At 37.2% G+C, this 24,416-nt stretch overlaps 1 protein-coding gene across 1 annotated transcript in view; it reads left to right on the top strand.

Annotated features, from left to right (window-relative positions):
• The window catches only part of Cngb3 (cyclic nucleotide gated channel subunit beta 3), a 162,505-nt gene extending 138,951 nt beyond the window's left edge, over positions 1-23,554 (top strand). Inside the window, exons 15-18 of the mRNA XM_087190558.1 lie at positions 3,756-3,874; positions 18,267-18,413; positions 18,653-18,827; positions 22,949-23,554. Of these exons, the coding sequence (XP_087046684.1) occupies positions 3,756-3,874; positions 18,267-18,413; positions 18,653-18,827; positions 22,949-23,209 (702 nt within the window). The 3' untranslated portion in view covers positions 23,210-23,554. The remainder of the gene's footprint in view (positions 1-3,755; positions 3,875-18,266; positions 18,414-18,652; positions 18,828-22,948) is intronic.
• Positions 23,555-24,416: the final 862 nt, after the last annotated feature.

Below are 24,416 nucleotides of genomic sequence, written 5' to 3'. Positions count from 1 at the left end.
TGCAGAGCAAGAGAAACCACCAGCAGTGTGAAGAGACAACCCACAATGTGGGAAAAAATCTTCACCTGCTTTTCCTCAGACAAAGGTCTACTATCTCAAATCTATAAAGAACTTAAAAAGATCAGACCTCCCAAATTTAAAGACCCAATCCAAAAATGGGCATCTGACATGAACAGACATTTCTCAGACAAAGAAGTAGAAATAGCAAATAAATACATGAAAAAATGTTCAACATCACTGGTCATTCGAGAGATGCAAATGAAAACAATGCTGAGATTCCACTTCACTCCAGAAAGAATGGCTGCTATCATGAAATCAACCAATAACAAATGCTGGCAGGGCTGTGGGGAAAGAGGAACCCTGCTCCACTGCTAGTGGGAGTGTAGACTGGTGCAAGCACTGTGGAAATCAGTATGGAGATACCTCAAAGAACTAGGACTGGAAGTCCCATTTGACCCCGCTATTACACTGCTGGGGATCTTCCCCCCAAAATTCAAAGAATCATACCACAGTGATATATGTGCACCCATGTTCATAGCAGCGCAGTTTGTAATAGCTAAAACTTGGAAACAGCCCAAATGCCCATCAACTGGAGATTGGATAAAGAAAATGTGGGTTTTTTATAAAATGGAGTACTACTCAGCCATAAAAAATGAGAAATTAGAGACATTTATAGCTAAGTGGATGCACATTGAGGCGATTCTCTGAAGTGAAATAAATAGAACACACATGTATAAATACCGAATAGTTTCTCTGGTGTGAGAAACTGAAAGTGTAAATAAGGAGTAAATGTATAATAGGTAATGTGAAATAGGAAGAAAAGGGGCAAAGGGGAAGGAAGTGGGAGGGCTAGGGGAAAGGATAGAAGGGAATGGGATTAATATGAGAAAATGGAAAAATAGGAACAAAATCTTTGTAAATAGGGAGGAATGGAGGGGTTGAAGGGAGGGCTGGGCAAGGGTGAAAAAATAAGAACCAAGAGAGACTATGTAAAGGTGCAAATTTCCAATGATGAATGTCATTATATTGTATACCTAAAATGTACCAATGATTAGAATGAATAATCGATAATGTAAAATAGGAAGAAAAGGTCCAAAGGGGTAGGGGTAGTGGGAGGGGCAGGGGAAAGGAAAGAAGGGAAAGGAAAAATGATGAGAAATGGAAATAAAGTCTTTGTAAATAGGGAAGGGTGGAGGGTGTGAAGGGAGGGCTAGGAATGGGGAAAAAATAAGAACGAAGATGCATTATGTAAAGGTACAATTCCCAATGAGAAATGTAATTGTGTTGTATACCTACAATGTACCAATAAAAGAATTTAATACCAAAAAAAAAGAAAAAAAAAACAATAAAGCAGCACTGGGTCCAGGTATTTAGCTCAATGGTTCCACCACGTGCCTTGAAAGTGCAAGTTCCCAAGTTCAATCCCCAGTACCAAAAACAAAACAAAACAAAACAATAAAGCAGCATGTTCTGATACATCAAATATAGAAGTTAAAATAAGGAACTATGCAAACATCAAATATTATGATTATTAAAATACTATGCAATATATTATTAGAATTATATAAATATAAAATTAATCCAATTTCTCCTTTGATCTATACTTAAGTATAAAGTTATGCTTAGTATTTTGCACAATGTAAAATTTAAAAATACTTCTTCAGTTGCTGTTAGGAGATGTGGGTTCTAGGCTTCTTTTTTGCTTTTAAATACCAAGCCATATGTTGATTAGCCAGCTAAGCCAATCTGTGCCTTTGTTTTTCTTTCTAAAAAATGGAAATAATAGTACTTACTTATTCTACCTTCCTCATCAGTGGAACAGAGTAATAAAATGAGTATTTCAACTTCCCAGATGTTAACTGGGTTAAGAGATAGGGTCAGGTAACTTTAAACTCAACCTCATGATCATACTTGATGTACAGGGACAGGGACATAACCCTAGGAATCAAAAGACTTCAAAACTTCCTAGAGCCAGTTATTAAGTTGTATTTTCTTTATTCATAAATGAGTGCCTACTATTTATCAAGCCTTGAGCTTAGAACTAGAACAAAGTAGACATTGTTTCAACCATCTCAAAGCATAGATTATAATCAACCTCAATTGATTTGATTTAATCTTTTGAAAGTACGACTAATGAGAACATTTTATTAACTCAAATAACCCAGCCCCTTCCTATACCAAATAAATGAATTTTTTATATTCATGCTATTTTAAAATATTAGTCTTAGTCCATTTTCTGTTGCTATAACTGAATACCACAGACCAGAAAATTTATTAGCTCGTGGTTCTATCTTGTGAATATTCAGCAGCATGGTGCCAGCCTCTGATCAGGGCATTCTTGCTAGGTCATGACATGACAGAGAGCATCATATGACAAGCAGAGAGAGTAAGCTTGCCAGAGAAAGAAAACTGGCCTTTGTAATAAAATCACTCTGGTGATAATCCAGGAAACTATGACCTAATAACTTCCCAAGGTCCCACCTCCAAATATCATTAATATATGAATTTGGAAATTAAATCCAACACATAAAACTTGGAGGACACACTCAGACCACAGGAACTGACCAGAGTGATCAAGACCCTACTCATTCTGATATGTGGGGACTATTATTCAAATTATTTGCCTAGTATTATGTAAACTTACCTATTTATAATTTAACAACCTTTCTTCACTTGAATATCACTGAAGTCGCTTGAAAGACCTATTTATTCTTTTTGAAAGTTGGAGTGAGAAGATGTATCGAAGAACCCCACAATTACCTACCAGTTTGGTAATTTGCTACAAGGACTCACATGACTTAACATAAAGTTATATATAGCTTAAGATCTATTAAAGCAAAGGAAGTGGGGACAGTGACAAAAAAGATGTACATGAGCAGATTAGAGAAATCAGGCACAAGCATCCTGGGTCCTACTATTGTGCAGGTCACATTTTTCTCTCCAGTGGACAACAAAGTCATGAGCAAAAGATCTCTACTTCAAGAAGTCAATCTGAGTCTTGGGTCCAGGGTTCTTAATGGGGAAGTCTCATAGTTACATGACTAGTCATGGCTCAAACTTCAAGCTAGCTACTAGGTAGACATCAGAAATCATTGTGCTTACTTTAAACAATGCTGACAGCCTGGTATATACTTCCATACCACCTAAGGCCTACAGAACAATACCATTGCCTGACTATGCAAATATCCCGAGGGTTGAATCCTCAGGGCTTCATCTAGTGTCATTGTGCTAGCTTCCTAGAATTCTCAAAGATAAGCAAGAACTGAGTAAAACAATTTGCTGCATTAACACTCCCTCTCAATGTAGAATAAGAAAAATAGCATTCTCATATGTCTGAATTCCCAAAATCATACTTCAATGCCTTAAGAAGAAGAATAGAACTGACCTTCAAATGACCACAGCCCATGCTGTTTGGATAGAACAAGTACATTCTTGAGAGCATAGCAGTGGTCACCAAAGCCAGATTCAATCATACATACAATCAACTGATTCCTTGTCCCTGACCATTCCTAAAGCAAGGTTCCAAATGAAGTATCTTCACATGCCCAGTGAGGACTTCTCTTTTCACATGATATGTCCAATCCAGGTCTGTAACCACTTCAGGTCTTAAGATAAGTACTCTTACAATGACATTCTGTGCTTCCTTAATTTGCATTAATTTTCATTTTCATCTAGAAAAGTTTGCATTTCTTAATTTGGGAACTAATTTTCAAGAATAAAGTGGCTGCTGTTTCATCTTTATATTTGGCATACAGGGAGACATTGGTAAAGAAATGTATATCATCAAGCAAGGAGAAATTCAAGTTCTTGGAGGCCCTGATGGTGCCCAGGTCCTGGTTACTCTGAAAGCTGGGGCAGTGTTTGGAGAAATCAGGTATTAGAAGAATGCCTCATAAATAATGAAGTTTATTGCTTGTCATACATGGACAATGTTGGGTTATAAAATAAGTAAGTCCTTACTCGACATTACCAAAGGTTTGATTGTGCTAAATATTGCTCACGTTTCTGTTGATTTTTTCCTCTTCCCTCCTTCGAAAGACCTGAAGAAAGACATTAGGTTCGCTTTTTTGTCCCAGGACCTAGGTCAGTGTCCATCATAAAGTACATATTTAATATGTGTTGAATGAATATGTGAATGAATGAATGTTGAAAGAAAAGGCTGAGAGTTTGGCTATTAGATTATTGTAAAACTTGAATGCAAGCTAACAAGGAGGCTTTGAGTAGGTTTTAGAAATATGATCACTGCTGTGGAACTAAATTGCCTGAGTCTAAATCTCAATTCACCACTTCCAAGTTTTGTTCTTCTGTTACTTTATCCCTCTATTCCCTCATCTTAATTAGAATAATAATTGTACATATCTTTGAAGGACAGCATGGTGGTTTGGGTGGAGTGTCAATTTAAATGGCTTTGGAATCCATCCTGAGGATTTGTGGAGCACATTTCTGGTGTGTCTGGATGGGTCACAGTGGCATGGCCTTGGGTTTTATGCCTGGTCCCTTGCCCCCTCCTCTTTGGCACTGTTTACCTGTTCTTCTTCCTGGCTGACATGAACTGAGCACCTTTGCTACACCAGACATTTCCACATGATATTTCTGCCTTGAAGGCAGTTGATCGTGGATGAGCAGCCCAAAACCACGAGCCAAATTAAACATCTCCTCCTTTAAGGAGGTATTGGGCATTGTTTCCCAGCAATAAGAAAGTTAACACAGAAAATTGGTACCAGAGAAGTGGGGTCATTTCTGGTCGTATTCAGGATGGTTGTATTAGGTAGAATCATGAATTTGTCTTTATTTGGAGATTAAGTGTGACTTAAAATGTGTTTGGGTAGCAAGCTGATAAGGGGTGGGTGTGGTAGTTAGGATAGAGTGCCAATTTGACTGGCTATGGGATCCACCCAGAGTATTAATGGAGAACACTTCATGGGTGTTTGTGTGGGTCATGGAGGCATGGCCTTGGCCTTGGTTGCATGTCTAGTCCCTTACCCTTTCCTCTCTGGCACTGTTACCCTCCTCTAAAGAGCATATTTGCTCTGCAACGTCCTTCTGCCATGAGACTTCTGCCTAGGAGCCAGGTAACCATGGACTGTATATCACTAACCTATGAGTTAAATTAAACCTCTACTCCTTTAAGTAATAGGTGTTTGGTATTATATTTCCATGATGGAAAAGCTGACTGATACAGTTTGTTAATGAATTAATTCACTAAAAGCACTTAGACTAGTGTCCAGTATCTCTTGAAGCTCAATAAATATCAACTACTATTATCAATTTTTTCTATGGGCTAGGAGAATTTTATCCTAGAACAAGTAAGTCCCCAAGAGCAAGAATGTAGAGAGTAAATTTAAGAGTTTTGCAAGTTAAACGCTTCCATATTCAGTTCTACATTTGAAATTATTCATTATTCATCAAAAATATATATCTTTGTATGTCTGGTATGTGATAGATTGTAAATATAGCTCTAAACCCTGGGAATACACTTAAAAGCAGTAGACAAGAGCTGGGGATTTAGCTTAGTGGTGCCTTGCCTGCCTCACAAGCAAAAAGTCCTGAGTTTGATCCCCAGTACCAAAAAAAAAAATCCAAAAAGTAGACAAAATATTGCCCCACACAAATCTTACAGTCTAGTGGAGGAAACTGGAAAAAATAGTTGAACAATTAATTAGACAAGAAAAATTCCCATTATGATAACTGCAATGAATGCAAAAACTTATTAGAAAATGACAGAGGATAGTACTCTAGATATGATAATGAAGGCTGACCTCTTTGAACAGATGATATTTGACCTGAGGCTTGAAAGAGGAGAGGAGCCACTCAGAATGGGGGAAGAGACTCTCAAATGATAAAACAGCAGTGGCCTAGATGTAAAACTACCTTGTCGAGTCAAGGGGCAGAAAGGTCAATAGGCTGGAGCACACTGAGTAAGAATGGCAAAGAGATGAGCAAGGCCAAATTGTTCAAAGTGTTTTGGGCTATGGTAAGAAATTTGTTTTATGGTTAATACAAATGGATGCACTAGAGGGTTTTAAGCAAAAGAATGACACAATCTAAATTATGATTTTAAAGACCATTCCAATACCTGTATTGAAAAGAGACAGAAACGGAGCAGAAATGAAACAAAGGAAGCAAGGTGCAGTGACCCAAGTAAATGATAATTGAGAAAATGGCTGTTCCACACTGCCAAGTATCTTGCCTGGGATAGGACAGCTCATGGGTTATAGGGACAACACTCCAATTGGAGTCTTCATGAGTCAGCATCGTGAGATCTTTCCAACACACTGCAGAAGAAAGGCATGTGCTGAATCCCTGACTTCATAGTTGCAAGAAAGTTATCTTAGAATTCTTCAGACACAGGTAATTTCAGATGACTTCATATTAGCACAATTCAGGTTTCCTTAGAATGTCAAAGCATGTTATTTTTCTGATGATCATATGCTGTCCTTTTTAAATTCTCCCCTGGTTTCATGACTGGGTGCACACTCCTGTGAGAATTCTGCTCTGGGGCAGTGGAAGAAGTGCTTCTCATAATGTCAAAGACATGAGTTATTTGCCTATTTCTATTACTTCCTTACTGGGAATCCTTGCAAAGGTAATTTAATATTTTTGTGACTTAATAATCACTATTATCTTCAAGGTCATAAAACATGCAATGGCCTAATCTCAAACATTGCAGAAATTAATTATCTGACCTCTCCCAAGCATTGACTATTCCCTCCCTAAAGAATAAAACTTTATAAGTTCAGTATATTAATTGTTGATGTTATCATCACAGGAGGAAATACCTTAGGAATAAAATCCAGGTGCTGCTGAGTTGCAACTGAAAGTAGTCCTGGAGTCCTGACAGCAGTTTCTCAAATAATTCCCTTCTTACCCATTTGGTAGCTAAAGCCAAATTGAAACCAGCAGACTAGACATGCTCTAAACTTGCTCAATAATCTGATTGATTCTAGCAAATGGTTGTTTTTTGCCTTAATTCTCTTCCTGGCTTTGGCTGAGTAGAAACAAGATGCATGTTCCTGGTCCAGATACCCATGGGCTTCTCAGGCCCACAACTGTTCTCTGCCCCTGGGGCTCTACTCATTCATTCCAGATGGAGGCATGTCTGCCAAACATCCAGCACCTGAAAGATCAGAAATAGTGTTTACTACTCAGAAATGCTGTAACCTTTGTTAAAATGAGCTAAGTCCAGCACTATCATGTAACTTTTTAAAGAGGCTCCTTTTTCTCAGGAAAAAATAAGAAAGAAAAGAATTGAAAATTTTCAAAGACATTATGTATTAATCCACAAGAGCAAAGCCCTGACTAAAATACAGTTTTAGAGCCTGTCATGAAAAAAAACCCAGACTAAATTTGGGGGTGGGGTGGTGAAGGGGATTATTTATGAGACAGGGTCTTGCCATATAGTTCAGGCTGGCTTTGAACTCACTATGTAGCTAACCTCAAACCCATGGTGATCCTCCTGCCTCATCCTCCAGAGCATATTTCCAATGAACATCTGAAGAGTACAAATACCCCATTTTTAAAGGAGAGACCCAGAGTTTTCTGAGGGATGGCTTCGTGTTGGTTCTGACTCCATCACCCTTACACATACATTTAGGGTCAAGTCTTATTCACTGAATACTTACAACCACTTCCTGTCTCTCTCTCTGCATCTGTTAGAACCTCACTTTTCTTGAAATGTCTTTATTTTTACTTTTGTATTGCTGTTATGTTTCCAATAGGATTTCTTACTGATCTCATCTTACTTTGGAATGTCTTCTCCCTCTCTTTGAAGCCATCTCTAAACACCCCATAATAAATAGTAGCTACCTGTTTTATGCCTCCACAGCACTTAATTCATGCCTCTATTACAGTAATTACTACTGATATATACTCAATTTGTTCAAATAGGCTTTTTCAACAGACTGAGCTATTAAAGTATAAGAACTAGTACTTACCCAGTTTTATATTACCAGCAGCTACATGAAAACTATACAGCCCATGGTGATTTTTTTTATATCATGCCTCTGTAAATCAGCCATTCTGCAATTTTTTTTTTTTTTTTAGTTTTTTTGAGACAAGGTCTCACTGTGTAGCCCAGCCCAGGCTGACCTCAAACTTGCAGTGATCCTCCTGCCTCAGACACCTGAGTGCTGAGATCACAGGCCTGCACCATCACATCTGGCTCAGCAGTTATTAATTAATTAAGTAGTTAATTGTGTTTTGGTGAAAACAAAGAAAATTATATTCTGGCCCCCTTACAGTCAAAAGTGAGGGGTCTCAGAGAAAATGATGCCTCGGAGAAAATCCCTTCTCTGCCAGACACAATACCAGCCACAAGAGTGCCAAGGTATACAAGAAACATTTGCTCAAGGGCCTCACAAACAAGTGAGATAAGTAAATGAAAGATTTCAACCCAGGTGATTGTATCCAGTGATGAAAGTATAGTGTGCACAAAACTTTTTGGAGCAAATGATTACACAAAGACCAGTAGTGAGTCCTTCAGATTTGACATTTACTTGAGATTCTTTAGTGCGTTAGACAGCTTTCCATCACCACAAAAAATACCTGGGATAATCAACTTATGAAGAGAAGCGGTTGGTTTGGGCTCATGGTTTCAGAGGTCCCAGCCCATGATCAGTTGGATGCATTGCTTTTGGGGCTGTACTGTAGCACATCATAGCATGAGCATCTACCAGAGCAAAAGCCATTCATCTCATGGCCAGGGATCAAAAGAGAAAGAAAAGGAAAAGTCCGAGATTCCACAGTGTCCATTAAGGACTCCCACAGTCTCCCCACAATGACCTTGGAACCCCACTAGGCCTCTTCCCTTAAAGTTTCCACCAATGGCGCTGCCCTCGGGAACCAAGCCTTTACTATAGGGACTTACCATAGTGACTTAAGATCCGAAGCAGAATTTGGAAACTGAAAATAGATACTTCATTGCTCCTTCAAATGATATGTGGAAACAACAATGCATTATAGGTCAGTTCTAGTAGCCCCTATTTTGGGGTACATTAAAGATTATTCACACATGATGCCTATAGTGGGGTGAAGGGTGATCCCTTCAACAATATGCCCATATCCTAACCCACAGAACCTGTGAATCTGATCTTATTTGGAAAAAGGATCAGTGCAGATATCATTAGGATAAGGACCTTAAACTAGGCATGGTGGTGCATGCTTGCAATCCCAGTACTCATAATGATGAGGCAGGAGGACTGCAAGTTCCAGGCCAGCCTGGGCTATATACATAGTGAGTTCAAGGCCAGCCTGGATTACATAAAGAGACCCAGTCTCAAAAACAAAATAAATAAAAACAGAAAAGGTAAGGATCAAGGATCTCAAAATGAGATAATCCTGGATTATCTGAATGGGTCTCAAATTTAGTAGCAAGTGTCCTTATAAAAGAAGAAGAGAAGAGAAGGCCATGCAGAGACTAAGGCAGAAACTGAGCTTCTGAAGCCACAGTCAAGGAATGCTTGGAACCATCACAAGCTGACAGATGCAGAAAAGATTTTCCACTATAGTCATGACAGGGAGCACAGTTCTGCTGACACGTTGATTTTAAATTAATGGGATCCAGAATTTAAATGTTTGCTGGGGGAAGATAAAGCAGTCATGCTTAACACCTCCCTATACTTCCCCTACATAGCCAGTCTACCCCCAAGACCTGTTGATCTCACCTGCTGAACAGTGTCTCTGATGGTTAGCATCTTGCCTTCTCTGCTACCACCACTTTGGTCCAAACTACCTCCACCTCTTCACTGGATGTCTGCAGTGACTGGTTTCAAGTCACCCACTCCAATTACCACATACTTCATAATGCAGCTTCTATTCTGCAGCCAGAGTGATCTTCCAGAAACACAGATCTGCAAAATCTTGAAGTATTTAGCCGTGCCTATTTCTCTACTTCAAGTTGCACATTCATTCCAGACATCCTGCTGATCCCTTTCAGCTCTGTGATTGTACCATACTCCCTCCAGCCACAGGGAGTCTTCCGCACCTGCTGTTACTTTTGTCTGGATACCCTCCCCACCCTCCTGACCTAGAGCTCAGCTTCTTTCAGGCTTTCTGAATTCCCCACTAATGGGACCTCCTAGGTCTCCTTGATATGTGTTCTTGTCAAACTATTCCCTCCTTTCAAAGCATTTATCTTTGTAGCTGTAGTCATTGGTGCATTTATTTTTCAATATATTTTTTTCCTTTTTTAAGGGGACTATCTGGATTGGATATACTAACTGTGATCTGTGTACCAGGATATCCCATGAGGAGCTGGAAGGACTGGAATCCAGCTCCACTTGTACACTCCACTTCTAGGTCATAAGCCCTCACTGTTATGCAGGTGCTTTTTACTTTTCAAGGTGGGCATTCTTCCAGCCCTGCTTTGTACACATAGGACTGCATGTGCCCAGAGAGGCCACATTTTTCTAATTTGCACAAAGACCCCCAGAGGTTCACAGAGATCTTGGTAGACACCATGAGTGGTTTCTCCTGCACTCCTTCCCTCAGCCCTTAGGACAGTGCTTGGCCCACATAAGTGCTTAATAGTTTTTTAATAGATAAGTGAACGCAATTATCTTTCTGTCTTTGTGAAAACACATTTATTTTGGTCATGAATATGCGTATTCTGCCTTGTGCCCTTTTGTCACTTTTTATTATTAAAAATGGTACTGCTATACTTATCTTCATAAAATTACTTTGTTTTCTTTTAAGTTTTTTTCATATTTATTCCCAGAAGTGAAATAAGTAGGTCAAAAGGTAGAAACTTTTTATAATTCTTTTAATATATGAGACTATTTCCCACAAAAATTGAACCAATTTACAACACAACCAGCAATATATAGCTATTTTTCCTCAGAATTGCTGATATTACTTTATTATTCTCATTGGTTTTGTATTTTAACAGGTTGTTTTAATTTGCATTTCTCTAAATAGTGCCAGGAAAATAATAGGTCCTCAATAAATATTGCTAAGTGAGTTAATGTCCAATGGGACTATTTATTTTTGTAAATATGATCATATACCTTCTGCATTTTTTCTTCATTCACCATTTTTTCATCATATTAAACAAGTTATTGGGTAGAATTTAGGTTCTGATGTATTCTTATATGTTTTAGCCATCTAATATTCAATCAAAATGTCTAAGTTCTTTTCAACATTTATATTGGTCAAATTATCCATTTTGTGGGTTTCATTTCGATATTTACCTTGTATCATTTTGAAAAGGCCAAATATTTTGAGGACTAATTTTAAATCTTCTTTTCCTTTTCAAACCATTTTTGTCTATTTTGTCCTGAAAAGTCATTTTTAAAAAATAAAAGTACCAGGATTATGTCTAGATCTTCAGATTATTTTAATTCCATGTTCCTACTTGTCCTCAGAGTAATTCTTATTATCTTTTTCTTTTCCTTTCCTGAGAGGTAGAGATAGTAGGTATATATATATGAGCAGAGTTAAGAATACTTGCTTAAATTGACGGGACTTTATTATTTCCATTCTTTTCCTATTTTAAACCTATGAATAATACCTGTGTTAAAAATATACATTTACATTTCACTGTTTCCTCTAGAATATAGTCTCTTTGGTTGTGCAGTACCTTTTTGCTTAGAACAAAAACATACCTCACCAGAATCTCACAATAGTCCTGTGATCAAATACACTATCAATATCACTTTTCAATCATCTCTTTAAATATTCTCAAGGCTCCTCCTAAGCAACTTCATGCAAAGCTAGACCAAGACTCTTTACTATGTTTGGAATAGTGAAGAGAAAATTCAGAGATTCTAAGATTCAGACCCTCACACAATTTGTCAAGCCTGATTAGCTTCCTTGCTTATTTCTCATAATGTTCATCAGCAAGTCTGCATCAGAAAAACAATAACAATGACTTCATTGCCATCACTGGAATTATGGCATAAAAAAAAGATCCCTTCACTTGGACAGCTTGCATCTTGGATTTTAATTTCAATGATACTACTCTTAAGTATTTGTTCTTGAACAATTACCCATGCCTGGAAGCATAGGTAAAAATCTATCTCACCAAATTGATGTGGTCATTAAATAGGAAAATGTGTGGATTCACATTTTTTAAAAGCAGTACTTCTAAAACTATAAGCATTATACAAATATATGACATTGCTAGGTGTTTTGACTCAAAAAGATAACATATTAGCTCATTTAATTTAATTAATTTTCTTTTTTTTCTTTTTTTGGTACGGGGGATCAAACTTGGGTCTTGAGCTTGTGAGGCAGGTGGCAGAACCACTGAGCTAAATCCCCGGCCCTAATGTAGGATTTTCTAATGAAAGTATCATAGTAAAGTATTCCCCTGGGCACTTGAAAGAAGACAAATAAACAACAGGACACGAAATAAAGAATGCATTTATTCTTTTCCTCCACACTCCTTTAGAATTTTTACCCAAATTCTTCATTTTCCATCCACTTCCCTAAGACCAATTCAAAATTGAAATCTGACAGAGGAAAAGGGGACCAGACATTTTATATCTGTGAAATCCAAACTCTCCAACTTTGCTAAAAATTCATGAGTGCAGATGCTCCTCAAAAAATTTTACACACACACATGAAAATTCTAGGCTAACATGTGTTTGCCATTCAGTATGCAGTTTTATGAATATCAAAGTATTTGCAAAGAGCAAGAAGCCCAGGCAGAGGTGACCCCCGGACATCCTCTGATATTTGCTCACCTACTAAAGTTTTATCAGAATTTATGGAGTCAAATTGCAAAATTGTTAAGTAACAAAATATTGCCCAACAACATTGACAAAGATAAAAGAATATCTCAGGAAAAATCTACATAGGTGACCTAACCTCTTATCCCCAAATGTAACTCAGTTGGAAATTTGCTTAATGAGAACAAATATTTGAAGTTTTAGTCTTTTACTCAGAAATAGGATTTTTCACTGACAGTGTTTAGAGTTAGTTTTATTTCTATTCTAGGAAATAATTCTACATGAGGCAATTCATTTAAGACTAGAACACCTTTATTTACGGAAACATTCCTATCCCTTACAGTTATCAAAGCATTAATCCTTCTCGAGTTTATCTGTCTAAAAAGACTGCCTGAAGAGCCTTGTATTCCAGTGCCATGACTTACAAGTTGTCAGACTGGATGAATTACTCAACTGAGACTTCATTTCTTCACCAATCAAAACAGAGTCACAATAATATATAACAACATTATAGGATTGAAAAGCATTACTTGGATGAATAGAAAAAACTTAGAAAACTATTTGCTTCATACTACTCAATAATGTTAGCTACTAATGCAGTTATTACTGATATCAATATTTGCTACTTCTACTGTCTTCAGACGCACTTCCTCCACTCCCAGAGTACAAACAACCTGAGGGCATATGTTAATCATCTATGTAAACCCAGAACAAGTCCATTATGGAGTACTGTATGCTGTCTACACTCATAATTTTTGCTTAATTTATTTTTTCCCTTTCATTTCAATTTATACAGTGAATTATCTTGCCCAGCACAATTAACCACTAAAGCACAATCCTCTATACAGTCTCAAACTCATATAAAAAACTTAAGAGTTTATCAAATCCAGCTTGGGAAATGGAGTGTGGATAGATATTAGTGCACTTGCCTAGCATGTGCAAAACCCTGGGCTTGGGCCCCAGCACCTCAAAATTAGATAATAAACAAACACATCAGAGAAAAAATGGTGTGTAAGGATTGTTTCTTCAAATATTGCAATCAGTACCATGGATCATTCCAGAGCAGCAAAGAGATTGCTGGGTATCTAGACTGTATTGGACTGACGACCATGCTTCATTCACAGAATTACTCTTACTAAAATGTATTGACAGCTACACACAGCCTTTACTGGAAATTCTATTACACACAATCCTAGGAAACTTACCATTGTGTCTACTGTGAGAGTAAGAAGCTCTTCATCACATTACAGAGTGGTCTTATCCTATGAAGCCCTTCAGGAGATATTTTTATTTGTCTTAAAACCAATAATTGATCTATTTATTTGTAGTAAAAATAGCTTAAAGCCAAATTTGCAACCCTTTCACATCAAAGTTTGACTTTTTAAATAAATCCCTTTTCATATTCCCATTTTTGTTTGCCATTTGCTTCTACACTTGATTTTTTTTTTTTATTCCACTTTCCCATGTGACTGCTTTCCGGACACAGAGGCCTTGCTAAAAAGGGCTGTGCACATTGTGCACTATGCAAGTACAGGGATTTCACATGACATTATACTGTGCACATGCAACGCACAATTTGTAATGCCATGTGTGGTGACCCTGAAAAAACTTTGGAATGAAAAAAAAAATCTGAACATTCTAGATTTCTGTAAAAAAAATGCAAACATATATATGTACATTATATATCTATGTATGTATATGTGAATATGTGTGTCCACTTTTTGTTGCTAAAACAAAATACCTAATGTCTTAGTTACTTTTCTCGTTTCTGAGACAAAATACCCAACGCCCAAAGTTAAAGGAGGAGAGGTTATTTAGCTCACAGTTTGTAGAGGTTTCAGTCGATAATCAGCTGACTCCAAGGCAGAGTGGCATGGCAGACAGCCATCGCACAAGAGAAACAGTTCATGGTGGGCAGAAAGTAGCAAAGCAGCAAGAGATGACAACAGCTGTTTCTATCCCTTATATCTTATCTGGGCTACTTAGGCTGGGTAGCACTAATATCCTTAATCCTAGTGCCTTTGTTCCTAGCGTTGCACAATGAATCAATCCCAGTGCCACATACTCTAGATCCAGCAACATCTGAGAAAGCCCCACCTATGACTGCATGAGGCTTGGGGGGGTGGAGGGGACATTTAGACACAAACCATAACACTAAGGAATTTACAAACCATAGAAATGTATTTGGCTCACAGTCCTGGGACAGTCTTCCCTAGCAGGGAAGTCCAAATCATGACATTGGCATCCTCTTGGCATCTGGTAGGGGTCTTCTTGTTGCATCATAGCACAGAGCATCACGTGGTGAGACAGAGCAAGCTGGCTCTCCTTATAAAGCCATTTATGCCCTCAGGAGGGGCCCTGCTCTCGTGATTCATCTGGTCCCAATTACTTTCAAAGGTCCCATCTCCAAATATCATTAACATATGAATTTGAAAATTAAGTTTCTAATACATGAAGTTTGGAGAGTGCTTTCAAACTGTAGTTGTACAAGAGTGAATGTTTGGATGGTGTGTATGTATATCCAAATTGCTGCTTGTTCCTGATGTTTATACATACAAGTTCTCCCATATGGTGTTCAAATACACTGGTCTCTCTGTGACATTTACACTACTTTTGTTCACTCATTGAACTTTGGCATATTAGTACAAAACAAGTTTCTCAGTGTCCAGGTATACATCACAAAGCAGGGTTTAAAACTGCTCACTCAGAATTTACCTAATTGCATCTTCTTCATAATTGAATATAATGTATATCTCAAACGGCTAATTCTTGATAATCAGGTACCTGTAATAAGTAATAAAGATGGCTTTGTTTCCTACAGAAGAGATCATTAACCTGTTCATAAACTTATTTACAAAACAGGGAAGTTACTTGGTTCCAATGCCTGTATTCTTTTCATAAAACCATAAAGGTTGAATATGTAGTAAGGACTTAATACTTACATTATTAAAGGGAAAATCAATAAAGTCCTTGAGCTGTTGTCCAAGGTCACCTCGAATAGAGCTAAGTCTAAGATTAGAACCAATTTCTTTGTTTCCTGGGCCATTGCTCTGTTCACATGTTTTTTGTTTTTTGTTTTAACCTGGAGACATTTAACATTAACCTGAACTATTTGTCCTCCAGCATGAGTTCTTTGAGTAACTCTATATGGGGTTGGAAATATTTAGGAACCTTCTTACTAAGCGATTTAGTGAGTAAAACTTTCCTTTGGTCAAATGCTAGAAAAGCACTTTTTGGACAAAAGGGGGAAAAAAGATGTTATTTTAAACACAGCTGAGAGACTTTGGGCAAAATCCATCTGGCAGACAGACTATTTCTTCCGTTCAAAAACTCATCAAGCACTCCAAATGTGTAACCTGTAGGCAAGTTTAATTAAAGCTTGAGAAATCTCAAAATAACCTGACATTTAAATATGTTATTTCCGTTCTCCTCATATAGTCTGTCGTACTCACAGAGGCACTCTTAGATTCAAATTAAGCTCCCAATGCCATCCAGCACTGCCTAACTGCTGGATTACCCAGTGTTTGAGAGTACAGGAATGTGAATGAAATTGACTTATCCAATCATTCTCTTTTGAATAGTAACAGCCATTTCATAGATAGGAAAGTAAATAGGAATTTGGGTAGGTAAATGTGTGAAAGCACAATCATGAGGAGAGAGATAGAGAGAGAGAATAGATGATAGATAGATGGATAGACAGATAGGATGATACATAAGTAGATGGAATACAATTAATTTCTCTTGCTTCTCTGGCAAAGGCAGAGATCGCCTCAGAGAGAACCTCTAGGAAAGGACTAAAATAAGTGTCTGGAGAAAAAGAATTAAATGTCAAAATTATTGAGCAAAATAAGTAGGCATTAATACAGTCACACTTACGGATTCCAAATACAACCTTTGTGTTTTGGAGGAGTGACTCCCTTCATAAGTGGTGTGGAGAATCCTGGACTGCCCTCCCTAGCCCCCAGTCTTTAATGTCAGGTGGAAGTGAGTGACTAAATTTAATGTCATAAGGTGACCTATGGTAGGTATTTTTTTCTCCTTCTTTTCTTTCTTCCTTGCTTCGGCTTTAATTGAATATTTTACATGATTCTTTTTTCCCTCCCCTCTTAGCATAATAATTATACTTATTTTTTAAAAATTTAATCGCTGCCCTAAAGTTTTCCTTGTACATTTTAAAAACCGAGCCTACCTTCAAATAACATTATTTCACCTCACATGCATGACTGTTACCTTATAACAAAACATTCCCAGTTCTTCCCTCCCAACCCTTTCGACATTGTTATCATTCATTTCATTTACTCATATGCTATTATTGCCATATATGCTACTATTTTATTGTTTAAACTGTTATCTTTTAGATAAATTATTAAGAATAAGAAAAATAGAATATTTTGCTTTACTTTCATTTACTCCTTTTCTCATGTCCTTCCTTTATGTAGACTTGAGTTTCTAATCTTTATCATTTTCCTTCTTTCTAAAGAATTTCTTAGAATTTCTTGCAAAGCAAGTTTCCTAGCAATAGATTCACTCAGCTACTTATTCTGAGAAAATCTTTGCTGCCCCTTTTTAAATACCCAGTCTAATAATTCCAATACCTCTGTCATCTCAGTCTTTTCTGATGCTTGCTTGTCTCTTCACACTGATTTTTTTCTTGCCTCAGCATTTCTTTTGACTGTTGTTGAAAGTTAGAAATGATGTAACAGGTCATAGCAACTGAGCTAAACAGATCTCTAATGTGAAGTTCTATACTAATCTGGCTAGGAGCTGGGGTGTGTGTTTTGTTTTGTTTTTTCTGCTTTTAGTACTGGGATGGAACCCAGGGCCTCATACATGCTAGGCAAGTGCTGTACCACTGAGCTATATCTCAGCCCTTTTTGGATTTTTATTTTGAGATAGGGTCTTGCTAAGTTGCCCAGGCTGGCCTGGCACTTTTGATCCTCCTGTCTCAGCCTTCTGAGTAGCCAGGGTTACAGCATCCACCACCACACCCAGCTGGGGTGTGTTTAATATTTGGCATAGCTGTAGGTGCCAGAAGCTTCTGATTCCTCTTCTGTTTTTGTTTCTGTCTCCTCTGTTGACTTAGCTTCCTTAAGTCCTCTTCTTCAGAGAGCATTTGCCTCCTACAGCTGTGTCAGCTCTAATTCACTCTTACACCGGAAACCTGTAGGTGTTAGGGCAAGGTGGAAGGGAAGGGAAATAATCTACAATGTTATGACTATGTCTCAGCCTTTGGCAGAGGGGGTGGGGCAGTGCTATGAGCTTACAAGTTTTTTTAGCTTCCCATCCACTTATACTGGGAAGGCTTGAAGAGCTGCACTGGGGAAAATGCTCTTCCCTCCAGTAGTATAAGGTTCTGGTAAAGTACTCTCTCCTGAATATAGACCTATGTTAAGGAAAACAAATGTAGTCTGGAAGGAAATAGTTATAATATTTGCTATTTATTTTTAAAAAGACTTCAGTGAGAGCCAAGAATTTAGCTCAGTGGTTCCAGCGCCTGCCTCTCAAGCACAAGGTCCCAAGTTCAATCCCCGGCACCAAAAAAGACTTCAGTGAAGTACAAATGAAACTGTGGCCAAGACTCCCTTTTCTCTCTTGTAGCCTTCTGGCAATGGGAGGAGGAAACCGTCGAACTGCCGATGTGGTAGCCCATGGGTTTGCCAATCTTTTAACTCTGGACAAAAAGACCCTTGAAGAAATTCTAGTGCATTATCCAGATTCTGAAAAGCTTCTCATAAAGAAAGCCAGGTACAGTTGTTAAAACCCCAACAGAAGCAGACAGAGTTGGTTTTACTCTGTGAAATCTAAGATGAAGATAAATTTGTTATGATTGTAGTCAACTTTCTCCCTGAGATATGCTTAAATACAACTGTTAATGAGTTACCCATTGAAAGTTCCCAGGTAGAAGAAATTACCTTTTTTTTCTGGTAGATTTTGCCAAAACTCTCACAAAGGTACTCAATACAGCTTTTCTTTCTTCTCTACAGAGTGCTTTCAAAACAGAAGGATAAGCCCAAAGAGGAAACATCTCCAAGAAAAGAACTTGCCTTCTTTTTCGCACCAAAACAAGAGACACCCAAAATGTTTAAAGCTCTTCTGGGAGGTAGAGGAAAAGTAGATCTTGGGAGACTACTCAAATTGAAGAGAGAAAAGAGAGCTCAGGTAATGAGCAGAGTGAATGGAGGGCTGTAATGGAGCAAGTCCTGACTAAGTATACCCAGACCAGTGCCTACTCTAATTTCATCAGATAATGGGGTGATTTGGATGAATATAATGCTAATAATTACTCCTTTGTATACCACATTTATTATTTAAATTATATTCCTATATAGCATCATATTTAATACTCATGGTTCTTTACAAATGGCTTTAATATGTATGTATTTATAAATACAGTGGATCCTCAGTAGTCGTGAGCTCTGTATTTGTGAATCTACCCACTCATTATAATTTATTTGTGACCCCAAATCAATACTAACGGTGATTTTGCAGTCATTCTCAAACAAGGGCATTTTCTGACTAGAAAAAAAAAGTTCCCAGATGCCGAAACTCCACGTTGAGGCTGAGCAAGAAAACACTACTTTCTTGTTTCACTCTCATATTGCACAAAAGTGACCCCTTCACCATGTACTTAGTGCAATATTTTGCATGTTTTTGTGTTTCTTTTTTATTTTGGGTGATTTTACTGTTTGAATTGGCCTCCAAGTATAGTGCTGAAATACTGTTCAGAGTTTCTGACTGCAAAAACACTGTAACATACCTTAGAAAGTCTGTGTGTTAGATAAGTTTTAGTTAATTAGTTATAATTTTGTTGTCCAGGAGTTCAGTGTAATGAATCAAAAATTCATCAAATTAATTCCTCAAATTAAATACACACAAAACATGCATTGATTAGTTGACAAAAATTTTCTGACCCAAGGCTCTTAGGAATCTAACCTTGTATTTTTTCTCTAGGAGCAATGGTTCAGTATTTGCTAATTCCATGTTTGTGGCAACTTTATAAAACAAAACTACCATGAGTAATGAAAACAGTATATGTGCATATATACACACATATAAATATATAATCCATTATACCAACATGGTAGTAAATATAATCACAAATATTATTTGTGTGTGTACTTCATAAAAGCTTAAAGCCAGGTGATCCATGCATACCATGTTTATAGCAGTACAATTCATAACAGCTAAATCTTGGAACCAGCCTATATGCCCATCAACAGAAAACTAGATAAAGAAAATGTGGTATATGTACACAATAGAGTACTACTCAGCCATAAAGAATGACAGATCTGAGTTATTTATAGGAAAATGGATGCCCTTTGAGACCATAATATTGTGAGATAAGTCAGACACACAGCATAAATGTCATATGGTTTCTTTCAGATGAGAAACTCAAAGTATAAATAATTTAAAGAGCAAAATAAAATATGAATAATACTTTTCTTCCTATTTCACATTATCTATTATACCTTTTAGTCCTTATTTACACTTTCAGTTTCTCACACTAGAGAAACTATTTGGTATTTACACATGTGTGTCCTATTTATTTCACTTAAGAGTATCGCCTCAATGTGCATCCATTTAGATATAAATGTCTCTAATTTCTTATTTTTTATGGATGAGTAGTACTCCATTTTATTTTTTAAAAAACACATTTTCTTTTACTCGAGTCCTTCCACTTGCAAGGCAGGCATCAGAACCACTGAGCTACATCCCCGGCGCAAAAAAACCCACATTTTCTTTATCCAGTCTGCAGTTGAAAAGGAGCAAAGGGGAAGGGGAAGTGGGAGGGGTAGGGGAAAGGAAAGAAGGAAATGGAATTACTATGAGAAAATGAAAAAATGGAAACAAAGTCTTTGTAAATAGGGAGGGATGGAGGGGTTGAAGGGAGGGCAGGGGAAGGGGGAAAAAATAAGAACCAAGAGAGATTATGTAAAGGTGTAAATTTCCAATGATGAATGTCATTATATTGTATACCTAAAATGTACCAATGGTTAGAATGAATAATCAATAATGCAAAATAGGAAGAAAAGGTCCAAAGGGGTAGGGAAAGTGGGAGGGGTAGGGGAAAGGAAAGACGGGAAAGGAATAATTATGAGAAATGGAAAAAAAGGAAACAAAGTCTTTGTAAATAGGGAAGGGTGGAGGGGGTGAAGGGAGTGCTGGGAATGGGGAAAAAATAAAAACCAAGATGCATCATGTAAAGGTACAAGTTGCCAATGATAAATGTAAATGTGTTGTATACCTAAAATGTACCAATAAAAGAATTTAAGGAATAAATAAATAAATAATATGAATAATACAAAATAGGGAGACAGATCCTTTGCAAATGGGTTAGGGATCTAGAGACACAGGGAAGTGGATGACAGGGGAGGGCAAAGGAAAGTAGAAAGAATTAGGATGTGCTATGTACATGTACCAACTCCCCACAATGTGTGTAATCATTATGTTCAGCAAACATGTACTAATAAACATAAAAAAAAGGGTTAAAGCCAGAAGTAACCTTACAGAGTTTATTCAAGCCCTTTACATCATAGATGAAGAAACTGAGATCCAGGTTAAGAAATTTGGAGAAGATCAGATTTAGTTCAAGGCAAAAAAATAATAATAATACTCAATATTCAGACTTACATGCTTACACTGAGCTGCCTTCTAATTCCTAGAAATGTAAAGAAATAAATGCTGTTTTTCTCTTTTTTGTTTCAATATCTCTTTGATTTTCATAAAATATCTATGAAAGTAGATAGTGAGAAACAGATAGATTTAAGTTTTTTTAATATAATCATGTTATCTTTAAAACTATAAGAAATGAGTAGCTGTAGACTTTTTACACCATGAATAAAGCAGCCAAGTATGGTGGCATACCTGTAATCCTATCCCTCAGGAGACTGAAGCAGGAGGACAGTGAGTTCAAGGCCACTCTAGGGTACATAGGGTGTTCAAGTTCAGCCTGCCCTATATAGAAAGCCTGCCAAAAAATTGTATATATACTTCAGGAAAAGAAAAACTTGTATAAATATTTTAATATTAAATTTATTGTGACATCATGAGACTAATACAAGTACCTCTGGCCTCTACAATTATAAGAGGTGCTCAAAGTGCTGGCCACTAGCTTCCAGACATTTATTAGTATGGCAAACTGCTGTTTGGGTAACCTTGGTCATTGGGATGGCTGCACATGCTTTTTCAATTTCTTCTCTAAGGGCCAGCAGTGCTGTGGGTTTTCTGTGATATATGACATCCTCTTGAGTTCCCCATATGTGGGTAATACCATTTGTTGAAAAACATCACACTATTTGTCTTTTCTTGAAGTGTGTATACATTTTTTTTGGCAGAGTCTGTATATGATGAGGCTCTGTCTTAAAGAATCAAAAAAAAATGAAGAAGAAAGTAAATATTATAAGCCACAGACATTCAAGAGACTAAAATTTGCCTTTCTTTTCCTCACATGCAACATTGTGGTAAGAATTAGGGATAGACTATAAATCAAATGCCTCATTTGTACCAGCACAGAAATCATAATTTGCACAAAATATACATGGGAGTAAGGGTATATATAAGTAAATATGTTGATAAGATTCCAACTTTATCTGTGCAGATTTATTCCTTCAGCAAGTCTCTCTCAAATTTGCTCCAAGAAGACTCAGTAAAGAACATAGTGCATTTTTTTACTATGAAATTTCTACAGATAATACTAACATACATGTGACAAATGGAGAGGATTGGATTTGGTTAATACTTTTTAAATTAAAAGATAAATATTTTAAATTTCATTTTAATTTTAAATCAAAAATAAAAGTTCTAAGCATTGTGCCTAATAATTCTATGAATATGATGACCAGTAAGAAAAGAATTCCTTGCTTCAGTGAGGGAGTTTCTTAGGGCACTTTTGGATTAAAAATGAAAACAGGGCCGGGGATTTAGCTCAGTGGTTTTGCCGCCTGAGTTCAATCTCCGGTACCAAAAAAAAAAAAAAAAAAAAAAAAAAAAAATGAAAACAACTACTCTCTGAGCAGCTGTGAAAAATAAAAAAGAAAATTCCTTGGTGGGGACAAAAAAATGCAATCTAGACTACACTGTAAATCAAACCTAACAGCTGAGCTCCATTCTCCAGCACACCAGAAAACTTAGTGAAATGACAGTCGGAAGCAAGGCAGACATGATTCCCCTACTCACTTAACTCAGAAAACCTTTGGCTTGGCCCTGACCAATGCATGCTAACCAAAAGACTCCTTGTTCTTAATTATTTGATATCAATTCCTTATAACTCCTTCTTCCAGAAAAAAAGTGGAAACTCCAAAGGAGAAGGAGGCAAAAGAAAAAAAGATGAAGACAAAGGAAGAGGACCATCAGAGAAAACACTGGACAGGTCCAAAGATGAAGCGAGTTCTATTACAACAGAGGAAAAGCCCCAGTCAATTAGAAGGGCAGTTTTACCCAGAGAAACTAGCTGTCAATCTCTCGTCATCACCATGGCTCCTTCTGCTGAGACAGGGGAGGAGGTTCTGACTATTGAAGTCAAAGAAAAGTCTAAGCAATAAATGTTTGATTATCTTTAAATATAACCCAGCTAGTTCCCAAAGAGATTGTACCCAGAATTGCAGCTTAAATTAATGAGGGAAAACAACCTTGCCAAGACCCTTGAGAAACCATAGGCAAATCCCTAGCTTAGTTTCTAAGACTTATCTGAGAGTGTAATTTTATGCACTGTAATAAAAACTCTCTAGTCTCTGTTGTCATTTGCTCTGTACAATTGCTGTTTCTTCTAGTTGTATGTAGCATTTTCCCCCTTCTGCTCTTTCCTGATGATGTTTCTCCTTTCCATTTCGATTTGCTTGGTCTAGGCTCTAATGTGATTTTCTCTTGTATTTTTGTTATATGTGATTTCTGGTATGACACTATTAACCTTGGCTATATGTTCTAGGTACATGAATCTTGCCTTTTACCTGTAAAGAGTATGAGATTTCAATAAAGTATATCAAAATTCAGTTAATTTCCATTCAGACGAGGATATCAAATCAACCCAGCAGCTTGGACAGAAAAGAAAAAAAGAGATCATGAATGAGCAATCTGGTTTTCGGAACAGTCCACTGATGAGCACCCAGGGCAGCAAAATGTTGGAAAATTTGTACCCTTTTCCAAGACAAAGCTTGATATTTTCCTTTCCTCCAACTTAAAAGGTAACCATCTTTCTAAATCCTCTGGCCCAACAGAGTCAGACTATACCCAACTTTATACTGGCTAAAGTGACATTTCTCCAAATCTTCCTCAATAGCTTACTTCATTCAAAAGGTACCAAATTGAAGTATCTTGTTTTACACTTTAGTGAAAAAGTGATGAGGCTAGGAAGGCAGACTGTATACATGTCACACTGACATACCACCACAATTTGCAGAACCTACATGCACAGCTGTTTACAAAATCTCCAAGTTAATTAAGTGCACTTTAGGAAGTTGTCCTCATGAATCAGCTAGCATTAGCATAATTACAAAAGCTACATGCTGTGAAGAGGCTAAAAAAGCTAGGCTGGTGTTGGAAGTAATAATACATATAGATTCCATTCTAATAAATGCCGTTAGTATATAACGTCAAGTTCTGTATAATAAGGCTATTTCTGAGTCCCAGAACATGTTCACTGTAGCAGCACTTTGCCGAGAGGATTTTAACAAACTGTTTTAGCCAAAAAGCCTACAACACAGATGCATTCAGCAAGCCATAAACAAATCAATCATTATAACAAAATGTGTC

Source organism: Heterocephalus glaber, unplaced genomic scaffold (assembly GCF_053883595.1).
Source record: "Heterocephalus glaber isolate CG9 unplaced genomic scaffold, H.glaber_assembly_v1.0 deba00001553, whole genome shotgun sequence".
In the NCBI taxonomy this organism is placed as follows: domain Eukaryota; kingdom Metazoa; phylum Chordata; class Mammalia; order Rodentia; family Bathyergidae; genus Heterocephalus; species Heterocephalus glaber.
This window is presented reverse-complemented; position numbering and strand designations above follow the sequence as displayed.